Source organism: Zalophus californianus, chromosome 8 (assembly GCF_009762305.2).
Source record: "Zalophus californianus isolate mZalCal1 chromosome 8, mZalCal1.pri.v2, whole genome shotgun sequence".
Taxonomy (NCBI): domain Eukaryota; kingdom Metazoa; phylum Chordata; class Mammalia; order Carnivora; family Otariidae; genus Zalophus; species Zalophus californianus.
Window position 1 is genome coordinate 139,517,289 of NC_045602.1, and position 17,502 is coordinate 139,534,790.

The 17,502-nt window shown below is 50.8% G+C and overlaps 1 protein-coding gene across 9 annotated transcripts in view; it reads right to left on the reverse strand.

Moving 5' to 3' along the window:
* DIDO1 (death inducer-obliterator 1) overlaps window positions 1-17,502 on the reverse strand; it is a 49,947-nt gene that overhangs the window by 17,024 nt on the left and 15,421 nt on the right. For 7 of the 9 annotated variants that reach the window (XM_027623131.2, XM_027623130.2, XM_027623123.2 and 4 more), the window contains 6 exons: window positions 15,009-15,173; window positions 14,363-14,475; window positions 12,671-13,499; window positions 11,635-11,956; window positions 9,401-9,613; window positions 8,240-8,450 (listed from right to left, as the gene is read on the reverse strand). In XM_027623131.2, the coding sequence (XP_027478932.2) occupies window positions 8,240-8,450; window positions 9,401-9,613; window positions 11,635-11,956; window positions 12,671-13,497 (1,573 nt within the window). In that variant the 5' untranslated portion in view covers window positions 13,498-13,499; window positions 14,363-14,475; window positions 15,009-15,173. Of the gene's footprint in view, window positions 1-8,239; window positions 8,451-9,400; window positions 9,614-11,634; window positions 11,957-12,670; window positions 13,500-14,362; window positions 14,476-15,008; window positions 15,174-15,800; window positions 16,069-17,502 lie in introns of those variants that run through there. The other 2 variants (XM_027623133.2, XM_027623122.2) reach the window with 2 other exon arrangements.

Genomic DNA, 17,502 nt, shown 5'->3' on the forward strand with positions numbered 1-17,502 from the left:
AAGCTAAATAAGTCAAAACCCCTCAACCTGCACAAAAATCTTTGTGATGCTGATACTTCTTCTCCAGAGAGAGAGGATGTAAAGGACTGATTATATCCACACTGTTATCAGACCATCTCCATCAAGGTCTCGGGTGAGCAAGATGACGGCTGGGAGCCAGTGCTGCAGCCTCTTGGCCCCAGGGCCAGCCGGGCCTCCAGGGACAGAGCCGGCTAGGGAGCTGCGGCACCAGCGCACACAGCAAGGCCACAGACGGCTGCGGCTCCACACCCCGCAGAAGGACAGAGCGAACCCGAACAGCGGGCCCAGTAAGTAAGCCAGGACACCATGTGGGGACGCCGTCTAGGGTGGCAGTCAAGTCACGGGAGGGACCCCCGGACGAACTCCCTCCCCCAGTACAGGTTTCTCTTAAACTCTGCGTGTACTAGGGAGCCTCCCAAACACCAAAATAAGGAGCTTCAACATATGCTCCGGAGATCTTCCGGGTTTTCCCAGGGATTAAAAATCATTCAGTCACCAGTCACTGTTCTAATGAACGAGGAAGAAGGCCTCAAATCTGAGGGAAAAGAGGTGATCCTGCCTACAGAGAAGCCCAACCCAACGAACAGTGCCCTTGAGGCCACCATGGGTCCTTGGCCATCTTGGCAGAGGGCCAGAGCCACTGCTCAAGGGCCTCCGTCCTCGAGCAGCCGGGGAGGCCAGCGCTGCAATGGGAGCTAAAGGCCCTGGCACCTCAACTTTTCCCCACTTTCAGGAGAAACACAACTTCCTCATTTCACGAAGTTTCCAACAGCGGCACTCCCACATGGATCCAAGCTAGGGACAGTGCTCCGAGTACTTTGCTACCAGGCGTCAATTTGGACTTTAAATCCTGCATCTTCAGCCCACAAAGCCCTCCAACTTCATGCATCCTGCCTGCCCCTGCCCCAGGTGGCCCGTCCTCCGGAACCTGGGGCTTGCCGGCAGCCTCAGGCCCTCCGCCCCTGGAGAGGCTGGCTCCTGCACCACATCCACTCTGCTCCCTACCACCCGTGCCCATGGTCACCGGGGGCCACACCTCTCAACGTCTCGTGTCCCTGGGAGCTTGAGTTTTAAAGAAAGCATGTGACGAAGCAATGAGAACGCCTCACAGAGTAAACAATAGGCACGCGGCAGGGACAGTGGCAAACAGGTTGCCCCCGGAGTACCTCATCACATAAAGTGTTTAAGCCTTGGGCGGTACCATACCCCAGCATTCAGAAACCACTTCTTACCAGCTTGGATTTGGCTGCAAGGTCCACCCTGCCTGGGGGATGGCTAGTTTGGGGTTAAATCAAGCGGATGGCGGTCCCGTTTCTTGAGGGAGGCTGGGGTGGGGAGGGAAAGGTGGCACAGCAAGGACAGGGGCCGGGATGGCAAGGCCCACGGCACGCGGACCTTGAGCAGCCACTGTGAGGAGTGAGGCCCGGAACCAGTTCAGTCCCTGCCCTTCTGGAAGACCAACTCTGCTGAGTGTACTTTAAGAGCACACTTAAAAAGCGGGCCTAAGGCACTTCAGAAACCCCAGTGAGGCTGGTCATGTACAGGACACCTGTGTCCACGACACCAGACACTTAAGTGGCTGCAGATGAAAAATTTAACTTTAAAAACATTTACTGCAAGGTGTCCCAATCAGAATCTAAGATCAATACTGCCACTGGTCTAACCAGTATTTCCCCACTCATTCAGCAAAAAGCCAAGTCAAGATTATTTTTAGGACATTCCCAAAATACGTGACTAAAGTGACCTTTTATCCACGAATGGGTTAATGGTAAATAAACACAATCTATTTAAAAAAGTACAGGATGACTTTCCTTGACCATCACATTGCTATCTTATAGAACTAGTTGTTACTAGTTATAGTCAACTTCTGTTACTCCTTACCTGCGCTTTGGGAAGTACATAAACAGGCACAATTAGGTAAATAAGCAAATTATTAGTACAATGCTCTGAGACTGATGGATTCCACCAGCAAATTGGACATGATCCTCTTTTACTTTGAAATGTTTCAAATGTGCCAAAGGCCCGATCCGGCAAGTGCTACAGACACAAGCTGCATCTGGTCCCACTGCAAACCAGGGTTGCGTTAGCTGCTGCCAGTGACTGACCGGTACAGCCCTGCGATGTCTGCACAGTGAGAGAAACACTAGTATTTCTGAGTAGAGCTAACATCGAGTTTGCAAATTCCTCCTCTAAATACACTGAACGTATTACACCGTGTATAAATTTACACAAGGGCAAGGAATAATCGTGTAACCAATCAGAGCACTATAGAAAAGCACACAACGGTGTTTTCAGGAGATGGTCGATGACCCCAAATCCCCCCAGAACCTGCCCAGGGTGCTGAGAGACAGCCTGTCGGGAGCGTGCTGAGCCTATGCCACTCTGGCAGCAAAACCTCCTTTAGCTCCCACACTCTGGGGCCTGCTTGTGGGGAAGGGCAGTGCTGCCCGAGCACCGGGCCAGGCAGGACTTAACTTGCTGGGACCTCAGCAGCTACAGGATGAAAAGCTGCCCCTGTGGGTCAGGCCACAGCCCCAGATGGAGCGGTTTCTGCTGGATCTGGCCACCTGTCTGTAATGGAGACGAGCTGTTTTGGGTGAAGCCCAGCCAAGAGCGCAGGTTCATGTGTATACACTCTAATCAGCCGCTTCCCAATGAGCACGAGACTGGGGTCCTGTCCCAGTGCCAGGCGGCTGTGGTGCTGCGGCATCGCTGGCCACTGGGTGGCACTGGCGGGCCTCCGCGGAGCCGGGAGCCCAGGTGTCCACCGGAGGAAGTGGCAGCTGCCCAGGTGAGGCTACAGCTCGCACAGCCCAGCAGCCCCGGACACCCACGTCTGGAGATGGCCCTTTACAGGGACCCGTGAGAAACCCTCAGGGCGGCGGCAAATTGCTCTAAACCTTCTGTGCTCTGGTCCTGCCCAAGCTAGTACCAGTTTACCCTAAAAATCCCCAGATGGATCACACTGGTCTCAGGTGGGCTCACTCAATGACTGGCTGTAATAGCCAAAAAAAGAACAGTGAACTGGTGTGACAAGGTTCAGGTATGGGTGTGTCCACGGTGCAGGTGAGTCCCCAAAGGTCCCAACTGACACCACACGTGTTCCCTCCCCAGTGGCTCCAAAACTCGGCCCGATTCCCACCACCAGCAACCTCCATGTGCCCCCCACTCCCACTGGGTCCCAAATGCGCTGGGCAGCCGAGAGCAGGCAGACACTGCCCCACGGGCTCTACCGCAGGAAAGGCCAGGCCAGGGCTCAGAGGGCACACAGTGGGGCGCTGTGCCGTGCGTTCTGCTGGCTGGGGCGGCAGTTCTACACTCAGCTCAGCGGGACACGTGCGTAACGAAGTTTCCCACTTCCATGCTGACCGGCAAGATCTCTCCTGGTGTGAAAAGTCAAATTAACAGTAGCAAGAGAAAACCATTTTGCTTTTTGTGCCCTTGCTTGAATATTTTAAAGTGAGTTTTCCTGGAAGCATAACCAAGTACCAATTTGCTTTTGTATCAGAAAACGTGTAATTCCCAAATTAACACTCAAAAAAGCATAAGCTACATTCCTGATGCTCTTCAGATCAGACATCATTTTAAGGACGTCTTTATGAAGATCCCCAGGCAAACTGTCATGGCTTGGACTCCACAAAGCTTTTCTAGGCTTTTTTCTTCCTGTTGTCCAGTATTTGAGTGACTTACACCTTAACGGAGACACACAGAACTTGCCACTTGTTAAAAAAATAAATAAAAAGGGCAAAAAAAACCCCCCAAAACAAAAAACAAGTATATACCTGGGGAAGCAAGTCACCCTTCCTCATTTAATAGTTCCACACATTGTATTTTGAAAATGAACCCAAAGCCTGATTCAGGCTGGATGGGTCATCTGTAACAGAACCGGTCAGATTGTCCTTCCACCACATGAACCACTCAGACAAAACGGGATTGAGGCCATGCGGGGAGACGGGTGCCTCCCTCCTCTCGACTACATGACTGGGGCCAGGTGAGTGGCCCACTGTGCGTGCAGGACTGGATGCCGGGCCCGAGACTCACTTGGGAGTGGAGCGGCTGCTTTCCTGCAATCTCTCCAACTGGTTAACAGGCATGACCATAGTTTTAGTAAGGTAAGATTTTAACCAGTATTGTTTGTACCCAAATTGTCTACTAGTTCACCCAACCCACCTAGGGGGCTGGGGGCATGTTAGAGCGCCCACTGACCCTTCTGTCCATCCCTTGTCCCAAAGGGTCCCATTGCGCAGAAAAGCCCAAGGCTGCTGGCCCTGTGCAGACCAGAGTTGGGGCTCTGCAGCAGTTACCTTTGCGTGCTTCTGGCTGGCTGAACTTCTCCAGGTTCTTGGCACTAGAAGAGGGCCCAGCCTTCATTTCAGCAAAACTTCTTTGGTTTGCGGGAGCAAATATAGCTATGTGCACGGGGACGCATCGTCACACTTCAAACCAAGAATGCTACAACTTAATGCAAATGCCCCTTGAAACTCATGTGCCATATTGGAGGGGTTACGGTGGCATCATCGCAGAGAACCATGGACTCTAGAACAGAGACACCACCAAAGGGACTGCCCCATAGCATCTGTCTTTAGACATCACAGTAGACCCACAGTTCCCCAAGGTCACACGAAGTTCACTGGAGGGCAGGTGGAGGGAGGCCAATCCTGCTGGAAACTTCCAGTGGCTGCAGCACGACTAAGGGGGCAGCACTGGGCACTACTGGCAGTTTTATCTCCAACGTTCAAGTCTGTGTACACGTGAAACCTCTCCCCGACCTAATTTTCTGAAGTTAACCAGGGTTTTTTTTAAGCTTGTGAAAAGTCAAAGTCTGAAATACCAAGAGTATCTCTGAGCACCAAGGAAATTCCAGTCGTACGGAGAGCATCAAGAGTTGTCAAGCTACATCACCCTTCCTCAGTACATGTTTGGGATTTCCCTCTAACTGGGGGAGAGAACCTTGGTTCAGACGTACCAGGTCTGATTTGTCCCCAACCACATTTTATTGCCAATGACAACTCTGGAATAGACAGATTAAAGATGGCTCACGTAACTGCTAAAATCTGTAACTGAGCACACCCAAGGATTTCCATTTCTACAAAATATTCCTGGGTCCTAGTATCCCCCGCATATTTATTATAGGAAACTGGTTTCCACTCAGGACTTCGGAAGCGTGTCTCTGGAGCCCACGCCTCTAGTTATCCTCGTGACCATCCGGGTTCTCCTTGTTCCGTTTCACAAGCAGGTGAACCATCTGTGTGGCATGCCCGTGAACTTACAGGAGAAATGCTTCTATCTGCATCAGATTGCTTGACCAAATCATCTGAGTCTGGGTGTATAAGTTGTTAGGGTTTTGCACTCTAATTCTCAAAGCTAGATGAAACTGCAGAAATCTTTTTCCAATCAAAATCTGTTCAGAATCCCCGTGTTTTAAGTCCCCTGAGCCATTCAAGGGGTCCCAGATACCAGGGATTGTGCCTACGAGTATCAGAATTCCACTTCCAAACGCTAATAAATCAGGGACATTTTAGAAAAAAGTTTTCAGCCCTTCTCATGCCTTGGCAACAGTGGGAGGTTGACCCAACATTGAAAAGGAACAGAAAAAAATAAGGTTATCAAAACAAAGAAACATGATGATTTAGGGAAGTAAATAAAGCGGCAGTGGCTACTATACGTGAAAAGCAGCCATACGGGAACTAGGGAGAACTGCGATCTGTGAATTGCAGCACCTGGAGGACGACACAAAGCATCTGCTGATCCTTTTGTAGGGAGAAGCAGATAGAGATTCCAAGTCCCTGTTTAATGGGAAGTCCCCTCACACCCTGTTCACGGACAGCTGTCCCTACCCATGACCTAAGGTCAGCAGCAGTGGCCTGGGGAGGAGAGGGAAGCCCAGGGCACCTCCCAAGCCGTGTGTCACTCCCTCAGCAGTGGCCACTATGGGCGGAATGGGGGATGTACCCACAGACGTGGCATGTACCCAGGTCAATGTGGGAACACTTCTAACCACGGCAATACCAGCTGTACCCCAAATCTAGCCACCCCAACCCAGAAAAACATGCTCTGCAGCCAGCCAGAAAGGCAGATGGGGGTCCTTTTGGGGTCAGAGGGTTCTGCTGTGTGTGTGCAAGCTACCTGATACCCCAACTGTGAAGTGGTGGTTTGGGGGCGAGGCTGCTACTCACCGAGGCTGAAGTCGGGTATTTTACCAGTGACTGGAAGATGGCATTTCTGAGATAACAAAAAAGGATCAGAAGCAACTAGCTCAAAAATATGTCCCTTATGGGGCGCCTGGGTGGCTCAGTTGGTTAAGCGACTGCCTTCGGCTCAGGTCATGATCCTGGAGTCCCGGGATCGAGTCCCGCATCGGGCTCCCTGCTCAGCGGGGAGTCTGCTTCTCCCTCTGACCCTCTCCCCTCTCATGCTATCTCATTCTCTCTCTCAAATAAATAAATAAAATCTTTAAAAAAAAAAATATATATGTCCCTTATGCATGCTATACATTTTGGGTCTCCATCAGCTTTGAGATGTAAATGTGAAAAGGGCCATCAGTCATCTGTCCCAGCTTTCTGTCAACTGAAGCAAGTCGAGCTTCAGTGAGGAGCTGATGTGCAGAAAAGAGCAGGCAGGGGTGAAGAGGAGCTGAGAAGCAGGCCTTCTCCTGGGCCCCTCCCTCGCCTTCAAAGATGGAGTGAGGGGAAAGAACCCAGGGACAGGGGCCGTCCAGGTCCCCACCCTCCGCATGCACACTGGGAGCCTCGAGGCAGCTTTCCCAGTCTGCTGGTAGAGATGGAGCACTGTACTGAAGCTGGCCACCCAGGGCTTCTGTGGTCGCCCCACCGTTTCATTCTGTTATGTTGGCCTATGACCGACGCAGAGCACTGGAGCACAGTATTCCAAAGCGACAGCTCCCCCCCGCCCCCCGAGTGCTCACTGGTCCGCGATGCTTACTCTCAGGTATGTGCATGACTTGTAAAAGTGCTTTGTTGAAGATCTGAGACGTGCTGTTAGCATGGAAGTAGCTCAAACCACCTAAGGTGTAGCAGGGACTCATTTTAATAATACAGCAATCAGCTAATCCCACGATGGAAGAGCTCCCTCCTAACTTCCCCCACCGCACCCACCTCCCACAGGTTTGGGGTCACCCTCGTACTTTCCCAACCCCGTCAGCTCTAGTAAGGACCTGCGGGAACGCGTGGCAGCAGGAGAGGGCAGCACACGCCTACGGTCTTGGAATTTAAAGCTACATGGCTTTTGATACTTTTGTAAAAGGCACAAAACAACATAAAATACAACATGATTTAAAACTGAGTGAAAATAATCTTAACAGTAAGATGTATCCTGTGGATCAATTTAAACTTCCAAATTTAATTTTGGAGTGCTTGGCTGAGAAGCCAGAATGGAGAGAAAAGACCCAGCTGCATGATCTAGAGCAGGTCCCCATGCAGCTGTGGGAACTGTCTGGGGGCAAGGGGGTCTGGCCCGACAGTGCAAGCCTCCAGGAGAGGGTCAGGTCCCAGTCACTGTGGGCACTCTCCCTTCAGGGAGGGCACTGCCCCGAGGGCCAGCACATCACACTCACTTACCTTGGAGCATATGGAGCAGCAGTAAACAGCCTTCAAAACTTGCATGTCTCTCTGTGTGTGTGTGTGTGTGTGTGTGTGTGTAGTATTTGAATTGCACACAAAAAAAATTCCTGTTGGATCAAAAATAATGTAATTCCTGAAAAATCACACTTAAGTTGAGTATCAGGTGCGATACTATCTGCAGAAGTGGGTTCCCATAAGAAGAAAGTGAGGCCTCCCTGTGCGGACAGCAGACGAGGTGGAGAGACTCCTAAGCCAGTGGGGCCAAGACAAGCCTGCAAGGGCCGTGTGGCCAGAGTCTGGATGCCAGGAGCACGTCTACCCAGCGTGACCTCACCAAAGACCACACAGATACTTACCAGAGCACGACAATGAAAATTAAGAAGATTAAAGAGATTGGTTGCCAGGTGAGACATTTACCAATGAGATTTGTACAGCTTTTTGAGGTTTGAACTGACAGGAAGGGCCAACAGACTGAGGAGGTGCACAGGGCTCGAGGCACGTGGGGCTCAGGCATCTGCTTCTGTCTTTGCAGGTGCAGCATTAAATATGGCTAGAGCTCCTGGTCCTGAACAGACCCGAGCGACGGCTGTCCAGAAAGACCAGGAAGGGTCCAGACGTTACCCCTAGGTGATACATACATTTATACAACAGTGGCGGCCAGAGGGCAGCAGTCTGTTCTGGCTTTACTGCATTGTAATTGTGGTCGCTTGCCCAGGACGGTGTGCCTTCACTGGTCGCTTCCTTCATGAGAACCTCATTCCTCGACGGGGCCACCATTGCCTTCTTCACGGTGTTCTCTTTCTTGTCTGGAGCCGGTCTCTTATGCATAGCAGAGATTCTAATGCCTGCCTGGATAACCAGTAAAACCCCAATCATTAAGGAGGCCAGAGAGAAGACTTCGCTCCTCACGCTTCGCAACGAAGGTCACAATACGCTCTATAGTTGGGGTCATTTGAAGCCCCTCAACCACCCTGACCTTGGGCTCAGCATCTGCTCAGCAGCAGGGCTGGGCTACATTTGCACATCCAAGAGATGTGGACGGATGGACACAAACAAGGACCTGGGTGCCAGGCAAGCTTTGTGGCCATTGGGAGACTGGAGGAACACGGTGTCCCGCCGCCTCTGCCCGGCGCTCGGCGTGGTCGCCACAGTACTCTGCACAGCAGCAACCGCTGCTCTGGGAGTCCTGAAACTCAGAATCACCAGCCGTAAAAGTTACGCCATCTAAAGGCCAAGCAAGTGCAGAAAAACCTGGAGAGGACTTCCCGAGCAGCACCGCTTAACGCCTTGCTCATCACAGATGTAATGGGGGCTGCAACGCAGCCACACCAACCTGAGCTAAAACTCTGGGTGAGGGCCTCGAGGGTCAAACAAGAGACTTCCCAGGTCACACTTAGCACAGGAGAGAGAGAGTTCTGTGAGCTAGGTTTCGAGGCGAGGCACACAGTCTGGCCACCCAAGACCCACCCCCCACCCTCGGCGGCTTGCAAATTTCTGACAAACCCCACCTCTTCTCCCGGGACTGTGGGTCCCGGATGGAAGGCTCGGCTCCCTCGCCTGCCGCACTGCGGTCAGCACGAACGACGCCCTCCACGAGAGCGGGGGCAGCATCAGAGTGCACGCCTGCGTGGAACTCTTAACAGGGAAAGCGTGGAAGGCTGGAGGAGTGGGTGGGTACCACCGGCGCTCCGTCTGTGCCTGCTGTCCCCCACGCGCCACAAACCAATCAACTGCACCTGGTGCAACATGCAGGTCCCTCTCACTGCAACAATTCAAACGGCTGGACTTGATCAACTTACCTGAACGCTACATTTCGGGAGAATGAGCTTTTCTGGCTTCGTCTTGGTCTTTTCTTTCGGTTTTGGTTTTTGTTCTTTACCTGAACTTAGAAATCTCATTGTAGCAGCAGCATGTTTGAGAATACAGTCGCTGCTGCAGTAAACCGAGTCAGGCTGCGCCAAGTTAGAGCACCCAGGGCCAATACACTTTGAGGCACCAGGAGCCTCTGCAACCTGCAGAACAAAACACGTGGCTTCAAACAACATACTTACCAACTCGAGCAGTGTCAGTACTTCGTATAATTCCTATTTACGCTACTGGTCTCGCTAGTTCTAATGGAGACGCCAACAGCATTTTTAATACCAATAAAAACATGTCTTTGTTTCTATCCCATGGCAAGGCACTCACAGTAACTACACTTTACGCAACCTGTGGCGGGCAGAGTTGGGAGGCGGCCCCAGGACTCTGCCCTGGCACACAGGCTCTGGGGACTTTTCAACACAATGGGGTTTCACATCCATAATTAGGTTCCATTGCAGGGCAAACAGGGAGTTCTGCAGGTGTAATCAAGGTTCCAAATGAGACAACTCTGAGCTATGGAAAGGGTCTGCTTCATCAATAGAAAATGTCAGAAGAGGGACTGGGACTTGCAATAGAGAAAAAACTCCACTGCTGATTTTGAAGAAGCAAGCAGCCTTGCGAGGGAGCTCCGGTGGCGAGGGTCTGAGGGTGAGCTACCAGACGCAATCCAGGAATACCCGTTCAATGTGCATCTCAGAAAAACACGGGTGACTTTTGGCACTGCTGAGCCCCAGACATAGCACAGGGCACATTTACACACAAAAACACTGGAGCCTTTCAGAAGTAGATTCCTCCCCAACCGAGCCATCTGATGAGACCCCAGCCTACAATGGCACCCGGGTGCCATCTCTTAAGAAACCATGGAGAGACCCGGCTAAGCCAGGCCCAGGCTTTGGACCCATGGAAGCTGATCTAATAAACGCGTGTTGTGTGAGGCTGCTAAGACACGCTCACTGTTATGCAGCGAGAGGGGTCCAGAGAGGCCTGACTCATCCTCAAATGTACTTGAGCCAAGTCTTATTCCTCCAGGTATTCTGAAACTGCTCTTCTCCCACAAAACCCAAATCTGACCAAAAATAAAATCTAAGCTCATGCGGCCTCAAACATCAAAAATAAAGACATGAAATTAAGGTGACTTTGCCCACTGTCCCATTTCCACTAATTTTTCTTAATGACCAAACGCGATACAACAGTTAACACCACATCCCCACGCAGTACCTCCTGACATCTCCAGGCTACTGCTTCAATGGTCTGGACCCCACAGCACCTCCACCTCGAGACTCCCACAGCCCTCAAGGCTCCTGTATGCCCAATGCCTGCTAAAGCACAGACCTCCACTTCACGGCCGTCTAGGGACTCAGGAAGGGCTGGGGGGCACGCTCATGAGAGCCTGTGACAGTGTTCCTCAACATCAGAAGCTGACGACACAGGAGAGATGCAACAAAGAACCATGCCCCTACCAGAGAGCGCCTGAGACTGTTCCAGAGGGTGACACCAGCAGCAGCTGTGGGAAGTGGCTTGGATGCCAGGGATGAAGTGGTGTGTCCCCCGCCCAGCCCCCCTGCCCCGGGAGGCTCAGAGCACCAGCTCTCTCAGGATGACGGGGTCAGGTCAAACGTGTACTTCCTTTGTTAATATGTGTATGTGAAGGTCGACATTCCAAAAAGAACATTTAAGGAAAAACTAAAAAATGAGTCCATTTAAGGAAAACATTAACTCGGTACTAATAGTATTGGAAGCAGATAAGACTTAAAGAAAGAAAGGTCCCAGGATGCCTAGGTGGCTCAGTCAGTTGGACGACTGCCTTCGCCTCAGGTCATGACCCCGGGGTCCTGGGGTCGGGCCCCTTGGTCAGCGGGGAGCCTGCTTCTCCCTCTCCCTCTGCCTACTACCCCCTGATTGTGCGCTCTCTGTCAAATAAATAGTCTTTTAAAAACAAAACAAAACAAAACAAAACAAAGGAAGGTCCCTCCTGGTGTCCTGCAGGATTGCGGGGTGTGGGAGGCCCAGTAAGCCATGTGCAGGGGACGGCCTGCTCCCAGAGCCCAGCCCGCGGCAAACACAAGGCCGTCTGGAGGGAAGAACCTAACCTGCTCCAAAAGAAAAACCCAACTCTTTGGGGCTTGACTCTTCTGTTGACCCTCTATCACTGGCCTCGCACAGAAGTACTCACAGGCTGGAATATCTTGAGCTTTTTCTTGCCACTTGGGTTCGCAGCTTTCTCGATCCTGCCCTTAATTCCCTGGTCTTCGCTGCACTTGTGCTCCACTGTCCCTATGCTCGTACAGTCGGTGCCATCTGCGCCCACCGGCCCGCACTTGGCCTCCTGCTGCACCGCGCTTCCTGAGTCTGGTTCGTCCTGCACCTGCAGAATGGTGCAGTTTGGGCAGATGTAATCTTCACCGTTCCTTTCTAGAAGCCGTCCCCGGGCCTCAGAGATGCCCACACAATCGCCGTGAAACCATTCTTCACATCTGTCACAGCAAATCATAAACCTAAAATTATAAAATACCGGCATTAGGAATGAAAAACACAATTTAACAACTTTACGATTAAAAACTGAATTGGTGAACTGGTTTTAACTCATTATGAAAAAAAGCAAAATAAAAAAAAATTGAGAACAGAATGAAAAACATTCAAAAGCCCTTCTCTTGACTTTATTAGCATTCAAACAAATTTGTGTCTTTTTTCTTCCTGAGGGGAGCACTCTGAGAGTGAGCTGCAGGCTGACCAGCATTCCAGCCTGGAGACCCTGCACTCGTCTCCACAGACCAGCACATTCCTCTGTCCTGCCAAACACCCCAGGTGGTAGCTCCCCAATACCACCCAGCACCCAGACAGGCTCTGGATGCTCAAACTGCAGCCCGATCACAGCCCGCTTGCTCATGGGTGCTCCTCCAGGACAGTCTGGAGCGGCACTATGCAAGAGACCCCCAGGAGGATGGGAGCGCCTCAGTCTGTGCTGTCTCATACCGCCCCGTGGCAATGGGGAGCCCCATACGGCTACAGGAAGTCATATGGCTACCCTTCTGGGGCTTCTTTTTTCATCAACACCTCCTCTTTCATCCTTTCCAACTGCGTAAGTTACTCATGCAGCCCAGCTCTAAAACGCGTCCCCTCAAAATGAACAGAACCTTCCCTTGCTGTTTTCACGGCCCGGATCTCTCTGGAAGCTGGGGGCCACCGGCACCCCCCAGGCTGTGGCCTACCTGTTGTTGTGTGGCTGACGACATATGCAGTACAGAGCATTGGGCTCGTAGGCCTCACACTCGGGCTTCTGCCGGCCCACGTCCCCGGAGTCTCCGGTTCCCTGAGCCTTCCCTTCCAGCTCCCTTTCTCCACAGTCTTTCTCGGCCTGGGACACCGCACCCTGCTCAGCCTCGGGCTCCTGCGTGTGGGGCAGCACGCTCTCCGTGGCGCCGCCCGCCTCCACATCCACGGTCTGCGGGGCATTCTGCTCCCGGCGCTTCCTCCTCAGGCGGCTCTGGAGGCTCTTGGGGGGCCTGCCGGCCGCCTCTTGCTCCCGCTGTCTCCGCAGGCGGTTCTGCAGTTCCTTCAAAGTCAGCCCGTCACTGTCGCTGTCGGAGGTGTCGTCCTCGTCCTCACCCCCTTTGGCCTTTGTGGAGGCGGCAGGCCGTCCCTTGTCAGCCGCAGAGCCCGCCGTGGGCCCGCCCTTCCCCTCGGAGGTGCTCTCCACACTGCCTTCGGACGCCGTCTCCACGTCTGTGACGGGACAAGATGCTGGTTCACCCGAATCCTCGAGCGAGGCAGGCGCATTCTTCCTTCCTCGTCGTCGGACCGTCGTCAGAAATTCTTCCACCCGCTCGGTCCGCTTCGGCTGCCTCCCGCTGCGGCGCAAGGACAGGCTCTGCTGCTGCTGGGGCTGCCGCTCTAGACAGTCGGCCTCAGCGTCCCCAGCGCCCTCTCGCTTGGCAATGGTGGTTCTTCGAAAGCCCCATGTTTTCCTGAATTCTTTGCTGGTGGGCTTGATGGCCTTGGGCACTTCATCATTGCTCGGGTCACCTTTCTCATCCATACCTAACGGTGAAATGGAACCACACCATGAGAAATGTTAACGAGGCGACACGTCTTAGCAAATAATTAACAATCCCTGAGCTACAAGTACACACAGCCTTTAATTCACACAAAGGAGGGAGCATGGCCATGGATAAACAACGATTTTCTACCTACACAAAGTGAAGGTGAACATTCAAATGACTTATCTTGATCAAGGTTTCTTAAAAGGTAGCATGAGAGAAGATCTGAGGGGACTCCGGACAGAAGTCTCAACAGTCACCCATCTAACGTTCAGTGCACACCTGCAGCCAGCAACTCAAACCCGTTCCCCCTCCAGCACTTCGCTGCTCAGCACAGGGCTCCACCACAAAGGGGGTCAGGGAAGCCCTGTCCAACGGGTGAACAGCATACACGGTGCAAGGGCATGAGGAGAGCAGGGCTGCAGGGCCGGGAGGTGCCGTGCACCTGTCCCCGCCCAACACCCTGGGCAGAGGGTGGAGTGCGAGGGTGGCTCGAGGCCTGGTGCAGAGGAGGACTGGCTGCTTCCATCCTGGGCTGAGGAGCCCTGAGTTGCTAAGTGGTCCGACCACCCTGCTAGAGAGAACAGCACCCCGCACCCCAGCCCTGCTGCGAGCTGAGTGCAAGTGTCCCCTATGGACACCTTGTGGAGATAAGGGATCACCCAGCTAAGCCTTGCCCAGATTCCTGAGCCCCGACTCGGGGGTTAGCTGTTACGCAGCAACAGGTAACTTGGCCACTTTGGAAATAATGATGGGGAATAGCTTTATGTGCATTTGTTCTTTCTCACTTTCTGACAGACTATTAAAGGATCATGCTTGTGAAAACTCAACTCTTTTTTCAAACCTGAAAAAGACAGTATATACCTTGAAATTTTTTTTCAAAGCTAGCCAGGCTTCAATTGCATTGAAACACTAATGCTGATTCAGCCTTTACGCCACATTCCGTCGTAGGGCAAGGACAGTGATGGGGTGAAAACCTTCAAAATACAAAATACACAAAATTCAAAACCACACACAACCAGATTGTTTTTTGTTTTTTCTTTTATTTCCCATGATGTGCTGTCCCCCATTTTCCTGCTGGCTCGACCAACCCTTCCCTCCAGAGCCTGGCCAGCATGCTCCCAGGCCATTCGGAAGCTTACAGGAGTGGCTGGGACATCAGCATGTGTGCCAGCAAGGACCACACCACTTTTCTGGTCCTGAGATTTTGTGCAGGAAGAACTCTCCTCAACAAAACATAGTTCTCACCGAAGAGAGTATACAACGTCAAGTACTCGCACCAATAAAATGCCAATGGAAAAATAAGAGTGCCTTGAGTAAAAATTCTCAGCATGTGGCTGAACACTCGTCTAAACACTTAGGGCTAAAGTTTAGAATATTCTAAATAAACAAATATGAATGTTACACCGTATGTTTGTCACATAAAATGACACTTCAAAAACAGAACACACAATTTCAAACCTATTAAGAGAAAACCGTGTTGCTGATGTTGCCACTGGTGCTGCATTACCTGCCCCGACACTGAAAGCTCGGACACCTTTTCCAGAGGTCCAAGTGCCTGACGATGGAATCGCCTGGTCCACAAACACAGCCCACCTCAGACACCGCTGCTGTCAGTCACTGCTCACAGGTAACAATAAAGATCATCTCAGGACTGTTCCCACGGAGTAAGCTCCTAAAAGAAAATAAAAAAATCATTTATAGATTCAAATAACCGTAAAAAAAAAAAAAAAGGGCATCAGACTTTCCAAGAAATCTATTACTTGAGTGTATGTTATCATGTGGCCCACTCGGGGAGTCAGAAAAAAAAAAGAAGAAAAGGAAAGAACATAGTCCCCTTCTTTAAGAAGTTTCCCTTCTGCAGAAGGGAAGGCACTGTGACTGCACCCTAACAGAAGGTGGCCAGGCTGGGCCACTGAGGGGCTGCAGGTACTGGCAGGTGTGTGTTTGGCGGGGGGGGGGGGGGAGCTGCCGCTAACTGTGCAGAGGCCTCAGCAGCATGGCGGTTTCAAAACCAGTCGCTGGTATCAGCTGCTTTCCAATTATGATCCTACTTTTGAGATGGGCTCAGCTCGATAAAGCCAAACAGAGAGAGAAACACAAAACATGAAAAGGCTGAACAAAATCATCCACGAAGAGAAGTATTTAAAAATTCTTAATAGTGGAGATATGCCACCATTTAGTTAAAAGCCCAAAAAAGATTTCACAAGACTAATAATTACTTAACATCGATGTGCTACACTTCATCTACATGAATTTAAAAAACAGTTCTCTTAGATTACAGTCCTGCAAAAAACCATACCTAGGTGAAACGCACACTGAACAGGCGTCTGTTCCTGGATAAATCCTCCATACTGATCTTTTCACGTTTCACACTCTGGCCCCGAGTGCCCCTCTCCAAGCCCCTCCCAAGCTGAGCCCTCACCTCCACCTCCCTTGCCCTCTGGGTGGGTACTACAGCTGTGGTCTCCTTAGTGACCCCAGAACAAAGACAAACATTCTGAGGCGGCTCCTCTTAAAGAGACAGCGTCCATTCCACTCTGATTAGCCAAATCCACCATCATGGCCACCAAATCTCTCAAATGTGGTAAATGCATCTCAAATCAAGGCTTCAACGTTCAGATGCCTTTACTTCTCAGAACAAACTAAAAATAAACTTTATTTTTATATTTCATAACATTGTGCATTTATAAAAGCAAAGAAATTAAAACGTACTTAGGAATGAAAAATTTAAATACACATTAACCTGAGAAACACATTTCTGGATTTGAGTTCTGAATAATAAATTTTTTAAAAAGGAAAATGGAAAATCTAGTTATTTCTGTGTGTGGGATGACATATAGTATACTCAGAATAGATCCAATCATTTTAGATCATCTGATTCACTTATCTCGACTTTATCTTTGCAAAATTGATGTTTTGATAATTTCTTCAACATTGAAATTCTAATAAAAATTTCAGCAATTCAACAAAAGAGTGTGTATCAAGACAAAAGAACAAAAACCCATGTGGAGTCCCTAACAAAACTTGGATGTGGTGTGTGGTTGTACACCACACAGTGCGTGGCAGGAAGGATATGCTCAGGAACCTGCAATCACAATGTGGTAAGAAGCGCTTTCCCCGGGAAGGAAAAGGAAGGTGACCATCCCTGAAACCAGGAACACAAGAACAATCTATGAGCACGGAATGCACTGAAATAATGTAAAATTATGTTTCTACATTTCTCAGTGCAGTATTTTTTCTCAGCTGCAAAGTGCTCCATTTCCCACTAACCTGAAGTTGGACGCTGTGGAAGCTCACATCTAAAGACGCACACACAAGCCAGAGCCTCCCAACTGCTCCGCTCACAGCACAAGCATATGGCCAGGAAGAAATTTAGGAACAGGCAGCCTTTCAAATGTTCCACTCTCAGGGCTCCTTTATACTCTTAAAAACGGAGGGCTCCAAAAAGCTTCTGTTTATGTGGAATAGATCAGTATTTTCGAAATTAAAACTGAGAAAGTTTTCAGGTAACTGTGGATGTTCTTTGACATCAGGCCGAAATTCAACAAATAGTAGTTTCCTAAGGAAAGCTGCAACGTGAAGCCCGAGACCTGACCGCGCTTTCTGTCGGGGAAGCCACCGGTCTGTCCTGCACACCCTCGGAACGCACCATTTTACCCGTGCGTGGTGGTCACGTTGCTGACACAGAGTCTACGTCAGCACACTTCACCACAACACAGAAGACACACAGTCGTTAATGCCGGCACCCACCTCCTCAAATGTCTTTTTCTTTTTAAAAGATTTTGAGAGAGAGACCAAGTGAGACAGCACGAGCGGGGGAAGGGGCAGAGGGAGTGGAAGAAGCAGGGATCATGACCTGAGCCAAAGGCAGACACTTAACTGACCCGTTGGGAGCCACCAGGGCACCCCTCAAATGTCTTTAATCACTGGAAAGCCATCAAGCCCGTGACAGCAGATGTGAACTTTTCAAAATTGTAATTTTCACCTGAAAGCTCAAATTT